The 27,042-nt window shown below is 33.9% G+C and overlaps 1 protein-coding gene across 1 annotated transcript in view; it reads left to right on the top strand.

Moving 5' to 3' along the window:
- The window catches only part of LOC111057254 (bestrophin-4), a 55,408-nt gene that overhangs the window by 10,189 nt on the left and 18,177 nt on the right, over positions 1-27,042 (top strand). Inside the window, exons 2-3 of the mRNA XM_039423244.1 lie at positions 10,205-10,427; positions 26,186-26,296. Of these exons, the coding sequence (XP_039279178.1) occupies positions 10,357-10,427; positions 26,186-26,296 (182 nt within the window). The 5' untranslated portion in view covers positions 10,205-10,356. The remainder of the gene's footprint in view (positions 1-10,204; positions 10,428-26,185; positions 26,297-27,042) is intronic.

The following is a 27,042-nucleotide window of genomic DNA, read 5'->3' as shown; positions in this document are numbered from 1 at the left end:
GATAGAGCTTTTTAATGACTTTTAGGTAGAAATTTGATCAAAATCGTTGGAGGCGTTTTCGAGAAAATCGCGAAAAACCCTGTTTTTGACAACATTTTCGTCATTTTAGCCGCCATCTTGAATTGAATTTGATCGAAATTGTTCGTGTCGGATCCTTATAGTGTAAGGACCTTCAGTTCCAAATTTCAAGTCATTCCGTTGATTGGGAGATGAGATATCGTGTACACATACACTCATAAACACACACACACACCACACACACACACACACACACACACACACACACACACACACACACACACACACACACACCACACACACACACACACACCACACACACACACCACACCACACACACACACACACACACACACACACACCACACACACACACACACACACACACCACACACACACACACACACACACACACACACACACACACCACACCACACACACACCACACACACACACCACACACACACACATACAGACCAATATCCAAAAACCACTTCTTTGGACTCAGGGGACCTTAAAACGTATAGAAATTTAGAAATTGTGGTACCTTAATTTTTTTCGGAAAGCAATACTTTCCTTACCTATGGTAATAGGGCAAGGAAAGTAAAAAAATGAACTTATGAAATATTGATCGACTCAGATACAGCTACAACTAAAGACAACCATCACTAAAGACAACTAACTAAAACTCTAATCTCAATGTCTCGATTCCGCTCACTCTCTCTTTTTGAAACTATTTACTCAGATACAGCTCGTAGTAATAAACAATACGGTATTAAATTTTTCGCTAATCATATTATCATATCAATTGTCTCATAATATCGTAAAATACTTCATTCATGTATTTGAAGCATTGATGAGTTAACTGATAGAAAATCAAATATATTGTGAAAATGACTTGAATTATTGTAAAGTAATTTCACACAATGGCTAATGAATACTTTAGTCTATTTTCAACACTTCTGATTATTTAGCCATTATTTTGTCCCTGTTTGCTGGTGCCAATTTCATGTCGCGGCCCTGAACATGTTTCTGTTCCCTGTTCGGGAAAGACAAATTCTTGTAGTAGAGCAAAACAACAAGATTTAATCAAGGGAAATTTTCCATTATTTGGGGAAATTTTTCCTCTCATGACGCTTATGGAATTCGCTGTTACACTATCAACAGAGACAAACAAATAGAAACAAAATACGCTTATCCTTTCTCTATGCTATCAATCAGTACGATTGTAGCACCACCAAAATCGTTCTCAGGTAAATTTCTTTCCTGAACGATTTATGAATCGTTAATAAATACGGCCATACATTATTCTATGATTTTAGACTCTACGTTCGTTACACTGGATTTCACGCCTGAATTGAATGTATGTCACTTGTCTCTGGTGGTCAGTCACAATGTGGTGACCTTGGCGGTGTCGTTTGTCGTTATTGAATGCAATTCTCTCTACCTCATCGAAAGTGAGATCAGTGAAAAGTGAGTTTGTTCACTTTAAAAACAATGGGCAGGTGAAATTTGATACTCATCCTCCGCAAGGGGAAACTCTTGTCCCCTCAAAGATGAGAATAATGCATCATATCTGGAAAATTAGTAGTCAGAAGTTAATGCTAAAATCCTCGTTTGAACATCAAAACCAGAGAATACATTCGTTCTGTGCTCTAGATCCCAGATCCTAAAAATAAATATATTTGGCAGAAAACATATTGATTAATACAGCATAGAGCATAGTAATCTTACAATTCTTTCATTTTCGTTACTGTCTAGGTTCTGAAAAAGCTGTCCATTTTAAGGCTTATAAGTTATGTTATTCAAAAACTGTTACAACAAGCTTCAAAGCTATTGCTTCACTTATTTGAACTCTCAAAAGCTTATTACTCCAAATCCTAGTGAAAGCCAAAAGTTTTTGAATGATGGAAATTGAATGATTTGACGATTAAAATTCAAATATTTTTATACATATTGAAATAAATTAGAAATTGCATTTGTTCAAATGCCAATTAATAAATAAATATCATTAAACGAAAATCCCAATCAAATGCTATAAATAATAATATTTATTAATCAGCTTTTGAATAAATGCAATTTATAATCTGTCCATTTGTAGACTGGCTGGCCGCTATGGCTTCGTATAAAATGAGCGCTGCTATCCATCCGGAAATTGTAGGTTTGGTGTAAGGGTAAAGCATTCCTGACTGGCAATTAGGAAGTACCGAGATCGTTCCCGGACAGACAAATAATTTTGAATAGTAGCGCTCATCGAATTTCCATCAAGCTGTTTACCCTGTTGTCAATATTTGCAGTAGCAGAAGTCTTCGGGGTGATTTGCAGCATTTAATTGGGATTTTCGTTTAATAATATTAAATTTTTTTATTTTTCTTACAACAAACCAACTCGAATTTACTAAAATTAGGTCCAAATATCGTAATATATCAAATTATGGTTAGTTCAATCGAGGTTAAAACTCCTTGAAGCTTCTACGATCTTTTTCAATCTCACAACACCAGCATTTCCGAATTATTATAACTACTCTGTAGTATGACATTTTCATACTGTACATGATTATATCTTTACAAGATATAATCAAGATATATCTTTACAATGATAACTATACCATTATGTATGATATTTGACCTTATTAACAACTAACAACTACTTGTTAGTTTATCCTTGGTACAAATTAGACCCGTTGGATGATAGTTTTTATTTTTGTGTTGGGACAGGAATCGTTAGTTGACGCTAGTGGTGCAATGTGCGGGAGGGGGGCAGTGCCGCCTTCGCTGGATGAGGGGTGGCGACTAGAGGACTAGCGAAGTGAGCCGCCTCTCCTACCCCCGACTATTGCCGCCTCCGCTCTCTCCCGCCCCCAGCAACCATGACGGTCACCTACACCGCTGAGGTGGCCACTTGCCGTGGCTTTGGCTGCTTCCTACCTCATGCACGAGAAGGAGGTTACAAAGTCCATTTCTCAAGGATGGGGTGGACCCCCCATTAGTTTCCCAGAAAGGAGACTCATGCCAGTTAATAGAGCTGATAAATAACTATACAGAGTATGAATTTGAAAAAAATCGGTCAAGTTATTTTGAAAAAATCGTGAAAAACATGTTTTTTTAGTAATTATCCGCCATTTTTCTCAAGAATATTACGGAGCTCCTGCAATTTTCCAAGGAAAAAACTCATGTCATTTGATAGGACTTATGAATTTGAAGAATGGCTTGAATTTGAAGAAAATCGTTAGAGCCGTTTTCGAGAAAACCGTGAAAAACCTGGTTTTTGGTCATTATCCGCCATTTTTCTCAAGATATTACGGAGCTCATGGAATTTTCCCAGAAATGATACTCATGCCAGTTGATAGTGCTTATGAATATCTATCCATGGTATGAATTTGAAGTAAATCGTTAGAGCAGTTTTCGAGAAAACGGTGAAAAACATGGATTTTTAGTCATTATCCGCCATTTTTCTCAAGAATATTACGGAGCTCATGAAATTTTCCCAGAAATGAAACTTATGCCAGTTGATAGGGCTTAAAAATAGCTATCCATGGTATAAATTTGAAGAAAATCGTTGGAGCCGTTTTCGAGAAAACCGTGAAAAACATGGTTTTTTAGTCATTTTCCGCCATTTTTCTCAAGAATATTACGGAGCTCCTGAAATTTTCCCAGAAATGAGACTTATGCTAGTTGATAGGGCTTATAAATAGCTATCCATGATATAAATTTGAAGAAAATCGTTAGAGCCATTTTCGAGAAAAACGTGAAAAACATGGTTTTTTAGTAATTATCCGCCATTTTTTCCGCCATCTTGAATTGAATTTTATTGAATTTCTTATTGTCGGGTCCTCATGGTATAGGGACCTTAAGTTTAAAATTTCAAGTCGATCGGTTAATTAGGAATGGAGTTATCGTGTTCACAGACATACACACACACACACATACACACATACACACACACAGACCAATACCCAAAAATCATGTTTTTGGACTCAGGGGACCTTGAAACGTATAGAAAACTTGAAATTGGGGTACCTTAATTTTTTTTGGAAAGCAATACTTTCCTTACCTATGGTAGTAGGGCAAGGAAAGTAAAAATGAACTTATGAAATATTGATCGACTCATAAAAAAATGAACTTATGAAATATTGATCGACTCAGATACAGCTACAACTAAAGACAACCATCACTAAAGACAACTAACGAAAACTCTAATCTCAATGTCTCGAATCGCTCACTCTCTCTTTTTGAAACTATTTACTCAGATACAGCTCGTAGTAACAAACAATACGGTATTAAATTTTTCGCTAATCATATTATCATATCAATTGTCTCATAATATCGTAAAATACTTCATTCATGTATAGATTTTGAAGCATTGATGAGTTAACTGATAGAAAATCAAATATATTGTGAAAATGACTTGAATTATTGTAAAATAATTTCACACAATGGCTAATGAATACTTTAGTCTATTTTCAACACTTCTGATTATTTTGTCCCTGTTTGCTGGTGCCAATTTCATGTCGCGGCCCTGAACATGTTTCTGTTCCCTGTTCGGGAAAGACAAATTCTTGTAGTAGAGCAAAACAACAAAATTTAATCAAGGGAAATTTTCCATTATTTGGGGAAATTTTTCCTCTCATGACGCTTATGGAATTCGCTGTTACACTATCAACAGAGACAAACAAATAGAAACAAAATACGCTTATCCTTTCTCTATGCTATCAATCAGTACGATTGTAGCACCACCAAAATCGTTCTCAGGTAAATTTCTTTCCTGAACGATTTATGAATCGTTAATAAATACGGCCATACATTATTCTATGATTTTAGACTCTACGTTCGTTACACTGGATTTCACGCCTGAATTGAATGTATGTCACTTGTCTCTGGTGGTCAGTCACAATGTGGTGACCTTGGCGGTGTCGTTTGTCGTTATTGAATGCAATTCTCTCTACCTCATCGAAAGTGAGATCAGTGAAAAGTGAGGTTATTCACTTTAAAAACAATGGGCAGGTGAAATTTGATACTCATCCTCCGCAAGGGGAAACTCTTGTCCCCTCAAAGATGAAAATAATGCATCATATCTGGAAAATTAGTAGTCAGAAGTTAATGCTAAAATCCTCGTTTGAACATCAAAACCAGAGAATACATTCGTTCTGTGCTCTAGATCCCAGATCCTAAAAATAGATATATTTGGCAGAAAACATTTTGATTAATACAGCATAGAGCATAGTAATCTTACAATTCTTTCATTTTCGTTACTGTCTAGGTTCTGAAAAAGCTGTCCATCTTAAGGCTTATAAGTTATAATTATTATTTACGAAAATCCTGAATAAATGCTGTAAATCACCCCGAAGACTTCCGCTACTGCAGACATTGACAACAGGGTTAACAGCTAGATGGAAATTCGATGAGAACTACTATCCAAAAATTAGTTGCCAGCCCGGGAATCGAACCCGGTACCTCCAAATTGCTAGTCAGGTGTAAGTTCAAGTTTATTAGGGAGATTGTCAGTTTGATGTAAGGGTAAGCATTCCTGACTAGCAATTGGGAGGTACCGGGTTCGATTCCCTGGCTGGTAACTAATTTTTGGATAGTAGTTCTCATCGAATTTCCATCTAGCTGCAGGCACGGCCCTAGGGACTTTGCCGCCCTGGGCGAAATCGGCAAACGCCGCCCCCCCCCACCACCACCAGGTATCCCGTCTAATAATTGTTTACTTGGAAATTTGCCCGAAGGTTATCAGCTTTTCAAGTTAAAAATGACATTTAAACAAATATTTGACAAATATAAATATTGAGGAATAAGTGCAGGCAACGAATGCTCAAATAAAGGTATGGAGGGAAAATTTTGGAACACAATTTTCAACTCTACAGCTCTTCTAAGGATAGTAAGAGGATTAACATATCAAAAGTCCTCACCCTTACCCCATGTGCCAAAGGGGTGGGGGTGGTTTGAAAGTACCATTTTTTCATTTTTCTCATATATCTCGGAAACTATGCATCTTATGAACGAACATTTGTACACCGTACAAAATTGAAGCTCACAAAATTACCAACAAGTTATGTTCTCTACATTTTTTTCATATCTCTTATAGTTTCTGAGATATCCGCTCTTGAAGGTGAGACATTTTTTGAAAAAAACACTTCTACCTCCAATTTTTTCATCTTTTCGGCCATATAATTTTTGAATGATTGATGAAAAAAATCCGTGCTGATTATAAGCTGACGGAGCATCAAATTATCTTCAATTTGATGTATATTTTCCCTATTTTACGCATTTCCCTACGACTGTTGCAGCAGTTTTAGTGTTGAGAGTGAAAGTTTTGTTTGGTAGAGGATTTCGATAAATCTGATACTTTTTGAGATATATATGTTCTAAAGTGATGCATTTTCGAAAACCCAGTTTTTTCCATTTTTCGCTCTTTCAATTCTTATAACTTTCCAACAATTGATGGAAAAAGAATGTGCTTACTACGAGATTGTAGAGCATTAAATTATCATTCATTTCATGTATAATTCGACTATTTCACGCATTCCCATAATTATGACTGTTGCAGCAGTTTTAGGTTTGAGAGTCAAATATCAAGATTTGCAACAAGTGACTTTTTTCGAATATCACACTATTCTGTGATCATAAATTGGAGTGTGCTTCAGTATGAACATCCATATTGAGTACTTATTGGAACGTCTGCGGAACTGAACACAGGGGGTGTTTCTAAACTTCCTACCAAACAAGACATTCAAAACTAAAACTGCTGCAACAGTCGTATAGGAATGCTTGAAATAGTCGAATTATACATGAAATGGAAGATAATTTAATGCTCTAAAATCTCGTAATCAGCACATTCTTTTTTCATCAATTGTTGAGAAGTTAAAAGACTTGAAAGAGCGAAAAATGGAAGAAAAACTGGGTTTTTGAGAATGAATCACTTTAGAACAAATATATCTCGAAAAGTTAGTATCATATTTATTGAAAACCTCTACAAAACAAAACTTGAAGGAAATTCATTGAGCTTCATTTTTATGTGGATGATTATGTCAATAGAACTCATTGTTTCCAAGATATAAGCATGTAAGTAAAAGTGGAAAATGCAACTTTCAAACCACCCTCATCCCTTTAGCACATGATGTAGGGGTTGGAATTTTTGATATGCTCACCTCCAAACTAGTGTCAACGAAGCTGCAAAGTCTAAAATTGAGTTCCAAACATTCCCTTCAAATTTCATTGTCAACTGATCTATTGTTGCTGAACAGAAAATTTCACTCTCAACACTAAAACTGCTGCAACAGTCTTAGAGAAATGCGTAAAATAGTGGAAATATACATCTAATTGGAGATAATTTGATGCTCCGCCAGCTTATAATCAGCAAACGGATTTTTTTCATCAATCGTTCAAAAATTATAAGGTCGAAAAGATGAAAAAATTGGAGGCAGATGTGTTTTTTAAAAAAATGTCTCACCTTCAAGAGCGGATATCTCAGAAACGATAAGAGATATGAAGAAAATGTAGAGAACAAAACTTGTTGGTAATTTTGTGAGCATCAATTTTTTACAGTGTACAAATGTTCATAAGATGCATAGTTTCCGAGGTATATGAGAAAATTGAAAAAATGGTACTTTCAAACCACCTCCACTCCTTTAGCACATGAGGTAGGGGTGAGGACTTTTGATATGCTAATACTCTTACTATCCTTAAAAGAGCTGTGGAGTTGAAAATTGTGTTCTAAACTTTTCATTCTATAATCTTAAATTGACTGGACTAGAACAGTAACACAAAATATCTGATTAAACTATTTTTATGTTCGGAACAGATACGGTACACAATAAGAAAACATAATTAAGACGGTAGTTTCAAATCAAGAGACTGCAACAGAGTATTGGGCCTATTTAACTTGCTAAGTAATCAAAACTACAATTGCTACAACACGAGTTTGTTCAACACACTTGTTCGATTAAGTAGAACTCGTCTGACCTTTGCATAGGAAAATTCCTTCTCCAGTTCTTCAAGATCTAGGGACTGAGCTTTTTTATGTTCGCTAGATCACTCAGACGTTCCTGGGACATTGTTGATCTTAGATATATGTCTTCATTAGCTTGAGTTTGGAAAAAGCTTCTTATAAAATTTTACTATTCACATTGAATTTATTATTTATTCGCATTTAAAAATTTTCCGTTCCTTAAAATTTGCCGCCCCCAAAAATCTGCCGCCCTGTGCGGCCGCCCGGTCCGCCCCCCCCTGGGGCCGGGCCTGTCTAGCTGTTAACCCTGTTATCAATGTCTGTAGTAGCAGAAGTTTTCGGGGTGATTTACAGCATTTATTCAGGATTTTCGTTAGATAATAATTATATATTAATTAGCATTTGAATAAATGCCTTCTCTATTTAATTCCATCTGTAACTAGTTGGCCGCTACGGCTTTGTATAAAATGAGCGCTGCTATCTAGAGATGGTCAGTTTGGTGTAAGGGTAAGCATTCCTGACTAGCAATTGGTAGGTACCGGGTTCGATTCCCGGGCTGGCAACTAATTTTTGGATAGTAGTTCTCATCGAATTTTCATCCAGCTGTTAAACCCTGTTGTCAATGTCTGCAGTAGCAGAAGTCTTCGGGGTGATTTACAGCATTTATTCAGGATTTTCGTTGAATAATAATTATATATTAATTAGCATTTGAATAAATGCATTCTCTATTTGATTCCATCTGTAACTTATAAGTTATGTTATTCAAAAACGGTTACAAAAAGCTTCAAAGTAATTGCTTCACTTATTTGAACTCTCAAAAGCTTATTACTCCAAATTCTTGTGAAAGCCATAAGTTTTTGAATGATGGAAATTGAATGATTTGATGATTAAAATTCAAATATTTTCATACATATTGAAAGAAATTAGAATTTGAATTTGTTCAAATGCCAATTAATTAATAAATATTATTAGAAGAAAATCCCAATTAAATGCTATAAATAATAATATTTATTAATTAGCTTTTGAACAAATGCAAATTTCTAATTTCTGTCCATCTGTAGAGTGGCGGTGGCCGCTATGGTTTCGTATGAAATGAGCTCTGCTATCCATCCAGAGATTGTCAGTTTGGTGTAAGGATAGAGCATTCCTGACTGACAATTAGGAGGTACCGGGTTCGTTTCCCGGGCAGACAAATCATCTTTGAATAGTAGCGCTCATCGAATTTCCATCTATCTGTTTACCCTGTTGTCAATATTTGCAGTGGCAAAAGTCTTCGGGGTGATTTACAGCATTCAATTGGGATTTTCGTTTAATAATTGACCGAGCGAAGTGAGGTCTAAGATTCAAGTCGACGGTTTGGCATTTCTCTTAATGTTTAAATGTTTATATGTTGCGCATTTACAGCGAAACGTGGTAATAGATTTTCATTAAATTTGACAGGTATGTTCCTTTTTAAATTGCGCGTCGACGTATATACAAGGTTTTTGGAAATTTTGCATTTCAAGGATAATATAAAAGGAAAAAGAAGCCTCCTTCATACGCCAATATTAGAGTAAAAATCAGACTATACAATTATTCATCATAAATCAGCTATCTGATTGTAATACTACCCGTACAAAAACATCGAACATCTTGAAAATATATCTTTCCATCAACGTTGTAGACAGTTGCAGCCAGACCTGATAACAGCGCTCACACTCACATTCCGAGACGACATGTCACGCACGGTACGAGGTACGATAGGACAGAAAGCTCTATGTTTATTTACGATTTTTTCTAGACATTTTAAATTGATAAATTTTCTATTAATTTTTGAGAAAACATAACATGTCAATGTTACTTACTGAGCGCGAGGTCTACTGTTCACAGAACTACTAGTATCTAAATATTTTTATTTTTCTTACAACAAACGAACTCGAATAAACTAAAATTAGGTCTAAGTATCTTAATGTATCAAATTATGGTTAATTCAATCAAGGTTGAAAACCCTTTGAAGCTGCTACGATCTTTTTCAATCTCACAACCCCAACAGCATTTCCGAATTATTATAACTACTCGGTAGTATGACATTTTCATACTGTACAGTGATTATGTCTTTACAATACTTATATACCAATGATAACTATACCATTATGTATGATATTTGACCTTATTAACAACTAACAACTACTTGTTCGTTTATCCTTGGTACAAATTGGACCCGTTGGATGATAGTTTTTATTTTTGTGTTGGGACAGGAATCGTTAGTTGACGCTAGTGGTGCAATGTACAGGAGGGGGGCAGTGCCGCCTTCGCTGGATGAGGGGCGGCGACTAGAGGACTAGCGAAGTGAGCTGCCTCTGCTGCCCTCGACTATTGCCGCCTCCGCTCTCTCCCGCCCCCAGCAACCATGACGGTCACCTACACTGCTGAGGTGGCCACTTGCCGTGGCTTTGGCTGCTTCCTTAAGCTGCTTGTCAGGTAAAATTACGATTTAATTCATAATTGTCATGCTAAATTGGCACTTTTCAAATGTTGTTATTTTCTTTCACTGTCTTGTATAATTTTTCAACCTTCAACATGTACACAGTATATTATCCCCCCCCCAAAAAAAAAAAACAAATTATGTTTTTTCATTGACTTGTCCATTGTTACTTCTCAATTGACGTAAATGTACAACCAACTTGTATGAGCTAAGGCTCTTTCATAGAAAACACATCGAATTTTTATGTTTCATTTTTTTTTGTCTTGTGCAATGTACAATAGTACAAATAAGTTATATGCACGTATAATTATAAGCATGGAATAAATATACTTCTTTTTTCTGTATAGGGTTACTTGTAATATAAATAGAAATAAAAATTTCAGAACCCTTTTTTGAACTATTTTATCACAACATGTTTCAAAATTCATGATATGAAGTAAATATAATTTACTTCATATAACTTGAAAATGGCATGAATGTTGTGATAAAAGAATTCAAAAAAGGGTACTGTGATTTTTATTTCTATTTATAATAAATATACTATTAGAGATACCTCGTACTATTCGTCTCTGGTATAAGTATATTAGCTAACTTGCCTAACCTATGCAATCCGTAAACATTATAATATATTGAACGGTATTTGCGAAACTAATGACAGTTGCAGTGAACTTTAAACTGGACCTATGTTTCCAGGTTATATTAGTATTTTGATAATATATGTCAATTTTATGAAGAAATGACAATTAAGTGGAATTAAAGGTCGCACTATTTTGTAGGCTTTTCACTAAACTGATCAAACCAAAAGGCTAGATAAAGCACTAATTAGAAGCTAAAGATTGAAGATTAAATAGAAAGCGGAAACTTTCAACAAGGCAAGTGAAGTTTTGCGATGTGGTCTCTTACTAGAAATATTGTAATGAGAATAGCATGCTATAAAAGGCATGTGGTCTTTAGCACACAACTCACGTTGCGTTCACTCTCACCGGTCAAGTCTTCTATTGAATCGGCTTCTGTGTTGAGATCTATTATAGATAAAACCGTGCAGATTTGTGGTATGAGAAATATTATATTACAAGTTGGCCAACACCCAGTTTACCTCAATGCCCAGATAGTAGATAAAAATTCGATAGAAAACTTGAAATTACATTTCCAATTTCCGGTATGCTTGATGTTGTTTTCAGTGATCATACTATACCCCTTCACTAACTTCACGGAATCTTACCCAAATATCGTTCTCTTCTAATCTTATTATACTCCGTTCAAAATTACTTCTGACTTGGGAGGGACATGCGCAGCAGAGAAGGCATACAGAGGTAGGAATACAACGGCGGTTGTGTTGCCGTTCTGAAACGGCCAGCATTCTCTAATTTCTAGTGAGTATACAAGCGGTCATGTTGAACTTATAGAGTTTCTTCTGTGAAAGCCTTCAGTCGATTGATTGTAAACGACAAATTGGCAACTGCACTTCTACCTATGACTATCCATCACAGTAATTGGCTGATCTCCCTCCATTTCTCTGCGCCGCATATTCCTCCAAGTCAAAAGTTATTTTGTACGGAGTATAGTTATACTGAATCGTTGTGGATATTATAAAGTGCGATTCTATATTTATGTTATTTTCCTTTTTCATTGTACTGTTATGCTATTAGATATGTCATTAGGGCTCGTAAAGGAATTTGCCTGTGATCCTTTCTATTTTTGTATCGAAAAAATAAATCAGTTAAGTAGCAACAAGCTGATTAATTTGAGTATTTGCCTTACATTTATAATAGGCTAATTAGATAAATTATTGATTAAAAGTGTATTTTTTATCTCAATATGGTAGGGAAATTGCCCAAACAGGCGTCAAATTATTCATCGGTATGAAAATAGCATAATTTAAACAATTGCTAATGTGGGCGTGGACCTTTATTGAAATGCACACTTGCGTCATATCTATTAGCGCATTGTTGACTGTTGATTCTTCTTCGTACAATATGTTTCCGGCTTGAGATTCTCATGTCACTGTCACTACAATATTATAGCACAGCATACACGCTCAAATAATCTTGTACAAGCTGCAATTTTCAAGTGATTTCCTATTAGCAAGAATATATTCAAACTGCAATTTTCAAGTGATCTCCTATTAACAAAAATATATGAAAACATCAATCCAATTCAGAATTATTAGCAGATTGTCGATATGGGTTATCGAATTGGGATTGACAATTGTTGATGGGAATATAGTATTAAGGTAGAATTAAAATTATTTATTCAAGTTATATCAAATCCTGGATTACAAATCCTAATACTGGAGGATCCTTCATCTCGAATCATCATACCTCTCATTGCCCACGTACAATCCTACGTCTCATGTAAGCGTCATCCTCAGAGAAAAATAACTTATACCACATTTATTTTATCAGTAGCCTATTCTGTATTTTTCCAGTTTGAAAAGTGGTTCCAAATTCGCCCTCTCAGGAAATAATCACGTGTATACCAGCCTTATCTTAATAAAAGTGTGTGCAGGCAACTAAAGCCATGTCAATTCTACCAGCGCGTCATCATCTTCTATCAAGTTTATTATTGTGTAAATTTCACACGAATATGATTAACTAATCCTGGATCGGACTACATATACAATAATTAAGGTCATATACTCTTTGGTTATATTCTGTCTGAGTACGGTATTGATGTTTCTATTTTATGGACGAACCTATCAGAATCCATAAAAAATGAAGAGTTCTAAATTGGTGGTTGACATCCAATGAACATCCCCGTACAAGACTATCTACGAAATAAATTGGAGTTGTCCATCATTTCCAGATGATTGCCATCACATCACACTTTCAATGAACTTTGCAACAGGTTTGACACAATGTGATGGATGCTACTGTTTCTACCACGTGTATCTATCACAAAATCCAAAAAATGTTTTTTCACTAGCTTCCAATATTGTGGTCATAATCACAATCTGTGTCAATCTTTTATATTGGTTTTCACTTTTTGGTACAAAATTGTTTCATTATCATTTTCATTAATCGTATATACAGAAAATAAGCTGAGATAATGCGAGCTATTAATCGATTTATTTTATTCATAATTATGAACCTATATTGCTAATAAGTTATTTAAAAAATCTTGACTTCGAATAACAAAATGCAACAACTATTTATAAAAAATAAAGGTTAAAGTAAAATTTGTGAAAAATATGTAGAATCTTACGGTACAATTCTCACTAAAAATTAACATTTCTTTAGTTATAAAGAAACTTGTAGCAGAAAAGAAACTTTTTGAACTTGTAGCAGAGCTATATAGCTGAGCTACATGTATATTAAACCCCTCCTAATACTGGAGGTTTATTCATCTCCAAAAAATACAACATACAACATAGCTCTGCTACATAGTGTAAACCTAGGTTAATCCAGACTTGTTAGGTTACCACTTGAATTTCCAAAAGAAAAGTTCTAACACACATAGTATTGATATTCTTGGCTGTTGTTTTAGGAAGATGTAGGCTACAATGGAGTATAAGGGCTCAATACAAGAAGAATTGTGGAACTGAAATAGAAATAGACCTCCAGTCTCATAATTAATTCAGCACATTTGATGCATTGGATTGCATACCAAGGAATTTTCAAAACACAACTTCCAGTAATTATTGTGAACGATAACTGGAAATTAACATGGTAAAAGCTCTCACATAATTACTGATAAGTCAGTTGTTATCAGTAGAACTCGCCACAATCAGTGACAGGAATTTCACAATGACAATTATTGGGCCTACTTATGTGTCATATACTCTTTTGCTTGTAATAATAAGGCTGATTTCATACTTGTCAGTAGGTAAGTAGGCTACCTGCTTATTATCTTCTCATGTTGATAAACTGTCATTCAGCAGTGGAACTTCAGTAATTAGCCAATAAAACCTACTTTCTCAGTATCTTCAAACTCATTTGGTGAAGAAAATTGCCTTCAACGTGAATTTAGTTGTAATCTTACTTCTGCTTATCTTAATGCAATTTTTTGATCATAACATTAATCCTCAATTTAGATAGAGTTGTTGTTGTGAATAAGTGCTGAACTATTCCATACCTCTTGTCCAATTATTTGATAGCGATGGTACAATGGTGTGCTATCTCTCAGTATTTAGAGGTCCGTCTTCCATAAACAAAAATTGACGTTCAGAAAAAAGCACACATAATATGTTTCATTTTTACTAGTTTATTATTTTGTTTACAATCTCCTTCTCTCATGGATCTCCATTTATTGATACATTTGATACCCATAATGGTGTATAGTAACTACTAAAACCTTAACTGTTTATTTGGTTGACTGTCAAGTTGTAATAAACATTTTATTACAGTCCAACTTATGTTTGTTTACTCAAGTATTTTAATGCGGTTTGAATAAATATTTTTGTATGCTAACCTACTGTATTGTGCTCTGAATTACTTCACTATTTGTTTTGTAATACTATAACTCCAGGGCCTGGTTTCTAGGACACTTATTAATTCTAATGGATCATCAAATCTATAGGTTTAATGATACATTAGATTTGAAAAGTGTCTTAGAAACTGGGCCTAGATATCAAGTTAAAGAGTACTGTATCGCTATAAAGTGGTCGCTACTAGTTGCTACTTTTCATTCTTCTTTATTCATTCACCTTCTAATTTCAATTTTACATCAAGAAGAACTAGAACCTCCTTCCCTAGCTTATAACAAGCAATGTAACTTCCTTGTCTTGCCAATCAATACATTCATAACTTGGCTCCTCATTGTTGAAAATCTTTTCGGTCCTCGCATCGAACAGCCTACATTGAAATTAATCATCGCTAGTCAATAAGTCTTGTCAATGAATGGGGAGAAATTCAGGTTATTGGATTTGATGGGGCGATAACAATGATGATATCAGGTCACTTCCCACCCTTATTTCGGATGTTTATATCCTTATTGACCGAGTTAAGTGAGGTCTAAGATTCAAGTCGACGGTTTGGTATTTCTCTTAATGTTTAAATGTTTATGTATATTGCGCATGTTTATGTATATTACGTATATGTTGCGCATTTACGGCGAAACGCGGTAATAGATTTTCATGAAATTTGACAGGTATGTTCCTTTTTTAATTGCGCGTCGACGTATATACAAGGTTTTTGGAAATTTTACATTTCAAGGATAATATAAAAGGAAAAAGGAGCCTCCTTCATATGCCAATATAAGAGTGAAAATTAGACTTTAGAATTATTCATCTTAAATCAGCTGACAAGTGATTACACAGATGTGTGGAGAAGCCAGTCTTTGCTGTATTTCCATAAGGTCTATAGTTTCAACAGGTACTTGTGGATGAGAATACTGCGTGAGGTCTACTTTTCACAGAACTACTAGTTAATACATGTAGCACATAACAGAAAACACGTGAAAGTTTTATAATATAAATTGAAACAGGATACACACGACATAGATAGATTAAAAACACTTGAAAACTCACATTATAATCGGAAATTTTCGAGGAACTGAGTCCCCTTTCTCGACCGAGCAGAGAGTGGTCTGTCTCTCTCTCTCTCTCTCTCTCTCTAAGAGTGGTCACCACTCCCTGCTCGGTCGAGAAAGGGGACTCAGTTCCTCGAAAATTTCCGATTATAATGTAAGTTTTCAAGTGTTTTTAATCTATCTATGTCGTTTGTATCCTGTTCCAATTTATATTATAAAACTTATTAATACATCTATATATCTCATGGATTGTACAGTATATTTATGAAAATAACTACCAACACAGTAACGTATGATTTAATCAATATTGTTATAAGTTTTTAACGACAGAGGACAGGGCATGTCGTTACTCACATGTTGAAGATGTTAAAGATATGCATAACATCTAAAAGTGACTCACCAGGAGTTTGTGTATAAGGCATTCTACACACACACACACACCGATTTTTGTTCGTACGATTTTTTGCCGTCCTTTTAAATTTATCAGATTATTCCAAACAGATAATGTTTGTCAAGTTCCATTTAATCTGATAGAATTCATAAGGACGGTAAAATATCGTACGGACAAAAATTGATGTGTATGTAACTGGCTCAACAGTTTATCTTAACAGAATAACCAGTAAGAATGCCAGTTTATCTTAACAGATAAACAGTAAGAATAACAGTTTATCTTAACAGATAAACAAATATTAACAGTTTATTTTAACAGATAAACCAACAGTAACAGTTTATGCTGTTATTAGACCAAACATAGAATTTGACTACTATGTCTTTGAAAAGGCTTTCCAGATAATGGTTCATTAACTAGCAGCTCGTAATGAATAGTTGTAAATTGAAGAATGTATCTTTATATATTTTCATCCATGTGCTTGTGTATATTTACAATGTGTATTTACATGGGCAATGTGTATATTTACAGATGTTTATTGTAATATAGTTAGCTTCAGTTGTATAGATTTACATTAGATGCACTATATATGATCAGAAACAAACCAATAGACTCCAACTTACGCTTATCCTTTCTCTATGGTATGATACAGTTCCAGTTGTTTAGACTTTGGATTCATACTCTCCGTGAAAATTTCTGACCCCTATTTCGTGACTTCCTTTTCGCGGGTGGTGTGACCTATATATCGCCAACTATCCGTACTATAGAGCTATATCTATAGTATTGTAGCAGGAACACGAAGGTTCGAGCATCGATCTGGTCCCTTGGAATTGACCTACTGCCTACCGTTGGCTCCTGTTCTCCTGGGAAACAGCTGTTCATTCGCGCTGTCAGTAACTAGCTGATAATAGAGGCTACTAAAGTGAGATTCACTTCAATCTGTCAGCAAGCCGTGTAAATAGCATGTATGCTCCTCATTCAACGAATGCTGGTAGTTGGAGTGAATCTGCACGGGCGTCTTCCATTCTAGGGCTGAGGCTCTGTTGATCCAATTTATCGCAAAGGTTAGGGCACGGTGTCAGGGTGTTAGGGAGAAGTAGAAGGAGAAGGATACAGTATCGCATGAGCGAAATAATGTTCTTACATGTCGTGGAATCGTGACAGCTTTGGAAAAATGCAATTGGCCTATTCAGTATTGTCATAATATGCTAGATTTCTTAGAAAGATTTTCAAAATCAATCTTATCATCCATACGAATCGATGCCTATCTTTATATTTCTAAATTATTTATTTTCAACCAATTACTGACATCTCTTTTCAACTCTCTTATAATGATTTGTTAGGTTATTAGAAAGATATAATATATCGCATATTATATATGTCGCATATTATGCGACATTCTATTTTATATTTCTACTTTTTGTTAATCTGAAATTTATTGATTCCTTTTAACAAAAAAACATAGCAAATTACAATTTAAAAAAGTAGGAACTAAGTTGACCACTCTAACCCAGTATTCGTGGTCAACTTACAGAAAAAAAATAAAAATAATCATCATTACTAAAAAAATTACATAATTATTATAACTTGATTTAAAATTATACAAAAATAAAATCCATTTAGTTGGGGGACTTCCTCGAGATGTAGGAGACCCCCTCCTTAGTTAGGGGACCTCCTTCCTTTGGAAGTTCCTAGGGGTCCCAAAATATCCAGCAGTGTTCAAAAATATAGCGACTGACGACACCTTTTTTTGCGAGGTTACCTTATTTGTGTGTGGGGGGGCTAGATGCCAAATTCTTATTTTTATGATTGATGTAACAATCAACACTCAAACACTAAACAATCAAGATCATTCCATATTTTCCAAGTTCCTCATTTTGAGCTGTTTCTTTCTCTCTCAATCCCCAATCTTCAGTCCAACCTCCATCACAATCTATGATTGGCATTAATTCTCAATCCTACACATACCCTTCGTTGTTTTCTCATTCATGTATCTCTTCAATCAAAAATAATATTTGGAAAAACATTATCAGTTGATTAGTCCTCCAATAAGTTGTACAAAAACTATTATTACTTAGAGAATACGTGATAATAATTCAAAGGTCAATCTTATCCATTCATTCAATGGGAGTCGGCATTTCTCAAATAACTTTTTACCTGTTTTCTATCTCATCCACTATCAATTGCTTGACTTGTTCCAAGGATGTTGTAATTTTCTTCTTTTTTTATTCGTCTCTGAATTGAACTCATTCTTCAAGTGATATTATGTGATCACTTCAAAATTGAAGTTGGGAATGATATAACAAATTATCATCTATAATGTTATTGTAGAAGCAAGTTGGGAATGATATAACAAATTATGATCCACAATGTTATTATAGAAGCAAGTTGGGAATATTTGTTCGTATTTGATTGATAGTCAAATCTAGTAAATCTGTACAATTCCATAATTTTGTAAACCAGTTTTCATCAGACCGTGACCAAACTCTCAAAATAAATAGAACATTCTCAGATCAATTTTCTTGGCAGAATCTCCAAATTTATTACTAGAAGCCAGATCAATTTTCTGGACAGAATCTCCAAATTCATTGCTTGAAGCCGGCAGCATTATCAAGGCTACTTTTCTACTAGGTCATTTGCTTGAAACTGCTTTTTAACGAGCTTATCCTCTTCATTGTGTGCTAGACTCACACTCTTTATGTTGCCCGAGGCAAAGTGTGAATTAACTCCTCAATCTGTTGTCTGTGTGTGGGTTATATACCAGAACAAGCACGACTATGCGGTAATTCTGCGGTTGACGTGCAGTTATTGTAGGCAACCCAGTCGATTTTCAAATACAGTCATCTACAACTTTGACTTTATTGTTATACCGGTAACTGTTATTTTGTTATGGTGATACTGTATAGAATTTTGAGATTGAAGTAATAAATAAACAGTAGCTTCTGTATTTAATGACCTTTAATGCAAATTTTACTGTAATATGTTAATGTTAAAATTTACTGTAATTGTTAATGAGTTATGAATCTAGCATAGTTAGAAATGATTAATTTTTTTAATTTTCTTTAAAGTAATAATTCTATTCCTAGTATTCTGTGAAAACTAGGATAAATGATACTCAAGGATGCTATACACTATTCTTGAATGATACTCACCAATTGAAACACTTCCATTAATTTATTATCACTTGATATCCTTGAACAGTCCCAAAAAATAGTACAATAATTTAGTAATACAACACTAAAACAATAATAATTTATGGTGGTTTGTCTACTATTTCTTCATTATTTGCTCACATCCAGTCGACAAAAATCTGATCCTTTAATCTTAATCCTATAATCTGATTTTGACCCTATAATTTGATCCAATTATCAATCTTGTTAATAACTTGAAATCATTCTTTTAATACAGTTTTACAATTCCCTTACACTTGTTCCTATCACAAATAACTTGTTCTATCAATATTACAAATAGTTACCTTTAATATTGATTTCATTCACTTCAAGTTGTGTGACTCATCATTCCAAATGTACTTCATTCTCATTCAAATTCTAAGAAATTTGATAATTTTCTCCTTTCACCTGCTTGGAGCACTGTAGGAGCAATGATTGCATAATAGTTGGTTTGAATGCCATTCTTTGCGTGCTGCTGCTTCTTTGCGACACTCCTTCATGCTAGCATAAACTACTGGCTAGTCAACCACAAACTAGAAACTAGAAAATAATTGAGGTTCGCAATGCCGTTTTTGCCATTCTTTCTTCTTTGTGGCTATGCTGTTTGCTGATTGATTTTTATTGATGCAAATCACTCTTATCATACAATCAAACATCTATTGTGTCATGATTCTCCATCATTAATCTATTATATGAAGAGTTTTTAATCACTAATCTATTCCTCATAATATTGATTGTTATTGCCGTTTTTAATACAAACCAAGTAGGTTAAAATTATTAATGTAAAATTCCTTCAAATGCATTTCTGCTTGTATGCTCCTGTATTGTGATAGCTTCGTACATGTCTGCCGTTCTTTATGGAAAAGAATACTTCTTAATTTCATCCTCTACGAGCTCAGTTGTCTAAAATCTATCTTGAATCACTTTTCCCTATCATAGTACTGCCAAAACCGTAAATATGATAAAAATATCTACAATTTCCGGATTTATTCAACAATCAAATCTCACTCTACAAAAATATTTTTCTAAGCGTAATCGATTTTCAAAATGAATGGAATAAGCTAGTTGTATCTAAATATATGGCATTAAAACTAATGCTTGATTTAGATCACTTTCCCAAGTTTTCATGGTACTGAGAGCAAGAGTCCATCCACTTAATTGTTATCAATAGAAAAAGTATTCATGAAATAGGCTAATAACACGTTCATATGTTTATCAATTCAAAAATTGGATTTATCTTTGCTCCTGTAATTTTACATCATGCACTGATATTTCTAGATAAAACAATATTACAGTGATACTTCAATCATCTTCAAAATGACCAAATTATCGAAATTAATATTTCTGTTGAATATTGTGGAGAGCAATTTTTTGTCATAACTAAAATATATGGTAATATAGTATTAGAGTGTTATATATTCGAGCTAGTAATAGATATTGAAACATTGCCAAATACAAATTAACTTGTCATGACTGCATTGCCATGTGAATTATCCACTTTGGGCTAGGCTTTTGGAGTGAGAAAGGAAATGCTCTTTCATCTCAAATAATTGAAAGTTTAGAAGCACAATGAACCCTTCTTCCGAGACAATTGATCAAAATTGCACTTTCTGTTGTCTGCTTATTTCTGAGAATCACCCGCAGTTGGCAAGTCTATATTTATAAGCCTTGTATGTAAAAGTCAGTATGAATATGGTTTGATATATACGGCTCAAGTTTTTATACAGTAATTTTATTGAAAGTATGGGATATTATAAATATTACAAGTTATTTTTGAAAGATGAATGCTGATTATTCTCTATCAATATCATTATATTCCCATAGGTACTCATAAATATAAGCCCTATAATGTACTGTCACATGGTAATGATATTATAAATGATATACATTGAAAATGAAACTAAATTTGTTTTTCTTTTCATTTAGTTGCCCAAAGGCTTGAATAGTTGATATTATCAATTTCGATTATGTTCAAATTGTACTTGTAATGTGTGCATGTATGAATAAGATAGAATTTTGGTCAAAAGCAACTTATTACATAAAGTCTTTTTTATCTTATTACATAAATTTCATTTTATTTTATCATCGCGGTTTATAGACTAAATCTCAATGTCCCAATTGCAGTATTGTATTGTTTTTTGAAAAAGTGATGTACCAATGTAAGCTCATATCACATACTCACGTACTATGGGTATCTTTTTATGGCATTAATAGTTCAAGTACTGAACCGGTAAAATTTTTTAATAAATTTTAAATCTTTGCTTATCCTTGTACTCAAGAACTGTTTTATAAAGATAAAATATTGAATGTACACGTAGATAAAGCAATTCGTTCATAAGAATAGAATCAGTAAATTGGTATAATGTATATCATTTTCCGCAACATCAAAATTAATCTTCCTCTTCAAATATTTGATCACTTATCCTTCAGTAACATGTACGATTGTTGATATCATCTTGACTAGGAGATTAATTTGTGCTTAATATTGTTCATTATGAAAGCGAAATGTTATTCATAAATAAAATTATTTTTCTCTCGTTCATAAATATCCTAGGGAACAGTCGACACATCATAATAGCATCTCATTGCTGGTGGAATTAGGATATTACTTCCTTCATTCAGGAATAATAGAAAAACAAGGTTCCAAACTACAAAAAGTTTTAAAACACAAACATTTCCAAAAAGGTATTACAACACAGTGTAAGGAATTTCCAAATACAATCCCAAATCTGGTGATTCACTCCAATTTTCCCCATGAATAATTCATTTCCACGAAAGATTTCACTTCACATACTAGTGATAATGAGGATTTGCCTTGTGAATTCAGTATGATTCTGTAGTCTTGACGAAATCAGTTATTGAAAAGTTTTTCAAAAACCAAATTATAATAACAATTACGATGATAATTGTGATCAAAAGTAGCGTATTCGTTTGTTCAAGTTACTATAAGTGACTAGAACTATTGTAGGTGAGGGGGAACTCATTAATAAAGTGGGCTGTCCCCCACTCATCCATCATTGTATGGCCTTGACCCAGCATCCTCGCACTTAACATCTAATTCATTGTCATTGAACAAAAAATGCTCTTCGATTCCAACGCACGCCTTTCATGTTCATTTATCTAACAAACGCGCATTTCCATACATGATTTAATGTTGGTTTGTTTCTCGGAAAACCTCGTCAAACTATTCCGTTAACAAATTAATTATAATATATTCATTAACCTTCCGTTTTGAAATTTATGTTTTCCGGCAAAGCTTATCAAATAATCTTAGGAAGATGAGAACAGTAACATGCTAATGAAGAAAAACAACAAATTTTAGCTAGATAGCTGTAGTCGATAAAAATGATATTTTAATAAAAAGACATATTTAATTTTGTGGAAGACAATAAACTATATGCTAATCTACTCTTTTGAAAATAGTTTCACTGCGTCATAGAAGATGGTCTTGAAAAATAGAGATATTCGGTTCTGTGTTTTTTTTATCTAGTCAAAGGGTATTATTTGTGCTAGATTTTACATGGTTGGTAATTCTTTTATTTTAATTTTCGCAATAAATAAGGCTCTGGTAGCCTAAAATCAGATTATATTTTGTTAATGGTTTTTAATTGGGGCATTCTATGTTTTCCATGACATTTTATTCGTGTGATTGTCTTTTTCCAATAAAGCTTTTCAATTAATTTATCACATTATTCAAATAATATGATGTGACTTTAGCAAATAATGTATTTAGTTAAATCTAACTTCATGGAATCACTTAGTCGAACAGTGACTTGCGTCGCTGGAAAGACTTGATATTGGGAAAATTATTTCTTTCCACATTATCTTCCTTTGCTAGCAGCCCACCTAGTTATTTGACAAGCCTGTAATTTTCTTTGAGACTAGCGGGCAGCATCTTCCAAGCAGCTTCTTTGACTTCATAACCGACCTTGGATCCTCGCTTCGAACTAGGCGTGTACATCTCATTTTGTTTTTGTAGCCCTGTGGTTGCGTGATGTTGTTTATTCCTTTTTATATAGGAGTTTAGAATAGAATTTCATCAATGGTAATAGAAAATAAAGTTCTTAGAAATATTGTATTACTATTAAATTTTTATTTTCAAAGTTCATTCTCTCAATGCATTGATTGCATTTTTGTAGTATTCATTGATTGATGCAGTATTTTCGACTCGCTTTTCACCGTCCTATTCTTGAATGAATGTGGAAAACCTTCAATTTGCTCTTTAATGAAGAGTTATTGTTAATTTATAAACTAGAACGGTGAGTAGGCCTAGAACGGTTATACATTAGCTGTATCTCGAGAGTAGAACGGTTATACATTAGCTGTATCTTGAGTATCTCGTGCTATACTATAATTGAACGAGCGTTAGCGAGTTCTCACTTTTGACCTACAGTCAATAGACGTCAGTTGACAGACGTTGTCCGTCTGTTTGTATGTTCTATAAAAACTTAAGAAGGAATTGATCAATCAGCTTCAAATTTTGAACAAGTATTCTTTGAACAGTTTTTCCATTCATTCATAAAATCAGCTGAGCCTATTTGGGAGCTATCACACAGACATCTCTCATGCGCTTGACACATGATTTCAGCTGGTTGATATACAACATAATTTTACAACTTTTACATCATCAAACTGGACACGGGTTAAGATATCAATCATCTATGTGCGGTTTTCGTCATTCATTTTCTCTTGGAACTCTGTTTTGAAATCATGTATCACATGACCACTCTCTCATTCAAAAAAATGTATTTGGATTCATATGAGGGTCAAAGATGTTGAAGCGACAGAGTAATTCTTGTAGAGTAATTTTTCATTTCAAATAGGATCCCGAATAAAAGCTACTGTCAAATTATTCTTGTAGGTAGGAGAAATATTTAGCTGTTTCCATAATTTTCACCAACTCTGTGTAATCTAAACTTTCGGGTTTCAAAGATTACAATACAACAATTCATGAGCGAGTTCCAACCGAGGAGGTCACTATTACAATATATCTCATTTATCAATTACTCTATTGATGATTACTTGAATTACCGACTAAGTTTTCTACAACCAGTCACGTAGTTTTGTCCAATATTTCCAGATCTCATCCTATTGTTGTTTCCTTTCATAATATGATACAGTTTGAGCGCCGCAGTGTAAAGCGTTAGCTGTGAGTGGGCGGGCGCCGCACGCCGTTTATTCAAAGCGATTGCTTTCGAGGGTCGATGAATTATTCAGAAGTGAAATGCTTGCTCTCTGCTCGCTCACTGCTTGCTGTCAAACAAACTGACAACAACCATCCACTACACGTCTCTCATCATAATAGTCTTGTTACCAGCTTTGTAATTACATCTATGTAGGACTACCCTTGTAGTTACCGCAATGCATATTTGATGCTCAATCATCGGCAAACTATAACACATATCTTATTAGTAGTTAGCAGTCATGCAACTTGGAAATTAGGGACCAACAAATGAGGTTTTGTGATCTGTTGACTATGATAAACAAAAAAGTAATAGCCTATGCAATTGAAGACATCGTGTAGTATTCCACTTGATACTAGCTGTTATATTGTCTGTGTCTATTTGTATAGTTGTTTGTAGTTCTCTTTTCAATTCAATACTAAGCTTTCAAGTGTTTTATCGGCATTCTAACAAAATCACTAAATCCAATATTTTTATTATTTGTCAATTATTTTCAAAGAGTATTCTTGGACCAGAAATGTGAATTGCGTGACATCGACATAACCTTTTGAACTTCATCATCATTAGAATTTGAAAGAGGACTAGTACAAGCTAAACTTAGTTTTCCACTTTCAGATTATGATATCTATTATTATAGATAATTGTAATAACTGTATTGATAAATAAATTATTGATACTTGGTACTTGTTATGTAATGAATTTGTACAACTAACTTGTGTAGGTTGTTTTTACTGTTTTACAAGATTTTTACATTTTCACAAACCTGTGGCCACTGATATCACAGTCAACACCAATATAAAGGATATACAATATATATCTGTGGGTTTCAATATTGTTATATCCGCTGCTTATTTAACAATCTATCCATTATCCACTCTCTGTAACCAATCCATCTATTATTTTCGAAACCCTCACTTTCACAAGTAAAAATCCCTTGGAAGATGACTAGCAAGACACCAGCTACTTGTGTACTCAGCCGAAAATGTCAATTCACTCCCCAACAATGCCCAGCTATGATTCTGAACAGATGAACACTGGAAACACGTGGAACTTGTGAAAACAGTTTCTTAAAAATAGGACTTGTGAAAAACAAGGGGCTTGTACAAATAATGGGTTTTGTTTGAGTTTTTACTTGGTTTACTATTGGTTGGAAATTCAATTAATATAATAATTTTGAATTATATTTTTCTCGCATAACACTTGAAAACTCTCATACCAAAACTTGAACATGATATAAACTTTTCAATATTTCTCCTCTTTTAGAATAATATATTTATTGTTGAAAACTCTCAAACCAAAACTTGAACATGATATAAACTTTTCAATATTTCTCCTCTTTTAGAATAATATTTGTTTTTCTGCATTAAATATATATTCATTTCATTAATCAGCTATCCTGTTTACTAACTTGACTGTGTATTTAAAAAATTCTGATTTTGGCCCACATTTTACTAGCGATTGAATCATAATTCAATTTTTATGATTGCAGGCTTTGTTAGTTTTGTTAGTATTATTTCTTAATTGAATAAATATTTGTGTTACAGATGGAAAGGAAGTATCTACAAACTAGTGTGGCCAGATCTCTTTGCATTCCTCGTGACTTACTACCTCCTCAACTTCACCTATAGATTTTGTTTGGATGAGGATCAAAAGAAGTAAGAACCATAAATCAATTTGTAACGCGTACTATAATCACGTTTTTCTGTGAAATCTTTCAGTGAGTCATTGAGTTCCAAGTAAGGTAATCTAAAGTGGAATATTCTCAATTCAAAAGTGGAAGCTTTTCATGTAAAACGCTAATTGGGATGTTGAGATATATTTTTATGTGGACTTCAAAAAAAAATTTCAATTAGTTGCATCAAATTCATTTACTCTGTCAATGCTCTTCTTTCACATCTCTCAAGCAATCATTCACATTCAAGTAAATTTATTGTAATACATCACTAGTAAACAATATTTTATAAGCCTCTCATATATCATTATATCATTAGTGTATGAAATCTTATGACGTGTAAGTTGTTATCTACGTTTTCAATGCAACAAAATTACAGTGAGCAGTAAAAAAAGTGTTTTACATTCTTGAGTTTTATTGTAATAGGTCAAGTGCTATAAGATATGAGCTCATTTCCATGAGCTTCTTAGAAAATAAGAGCTTCATCTCAGAACAAAATTTGAGAAGTTTGCTTCTAGTTTTGTCAATTTTTGAATGTATGATTGTGATTTGAGCGTTGAATACCTGATAAATATGTTCCAATACGTTTTGCATAAATGGGAGATGTCAAATGCTATTGAAGATTTATGTAGATTCAAAGCAGATGAATTAGTTAGGCTTAGGCTTATTATAATCTCACTACTGCTTCACTACTACTAACTACTTTGCCACTTAAATAGCAGGACTAAG

This window comes from Nilaparvata lugens, chromosome 3, assembly GCF_014356525.2.
Source record: "Nilaparvata lugens isolate BPH chromosome 3, ASM1435652v1, whole genome shotgun sequence".
Taxonomy (NCBI): domain Eukaryota; kingdom Metazoa; phylum Arthropoda; class Insecta; order Hemiptera; family Delphacidae; genus Nilaparvata; species Nilaparvata lugens.
This window is presented reverse-complemented; position numbering and strand designations above follow the sequence as displayed.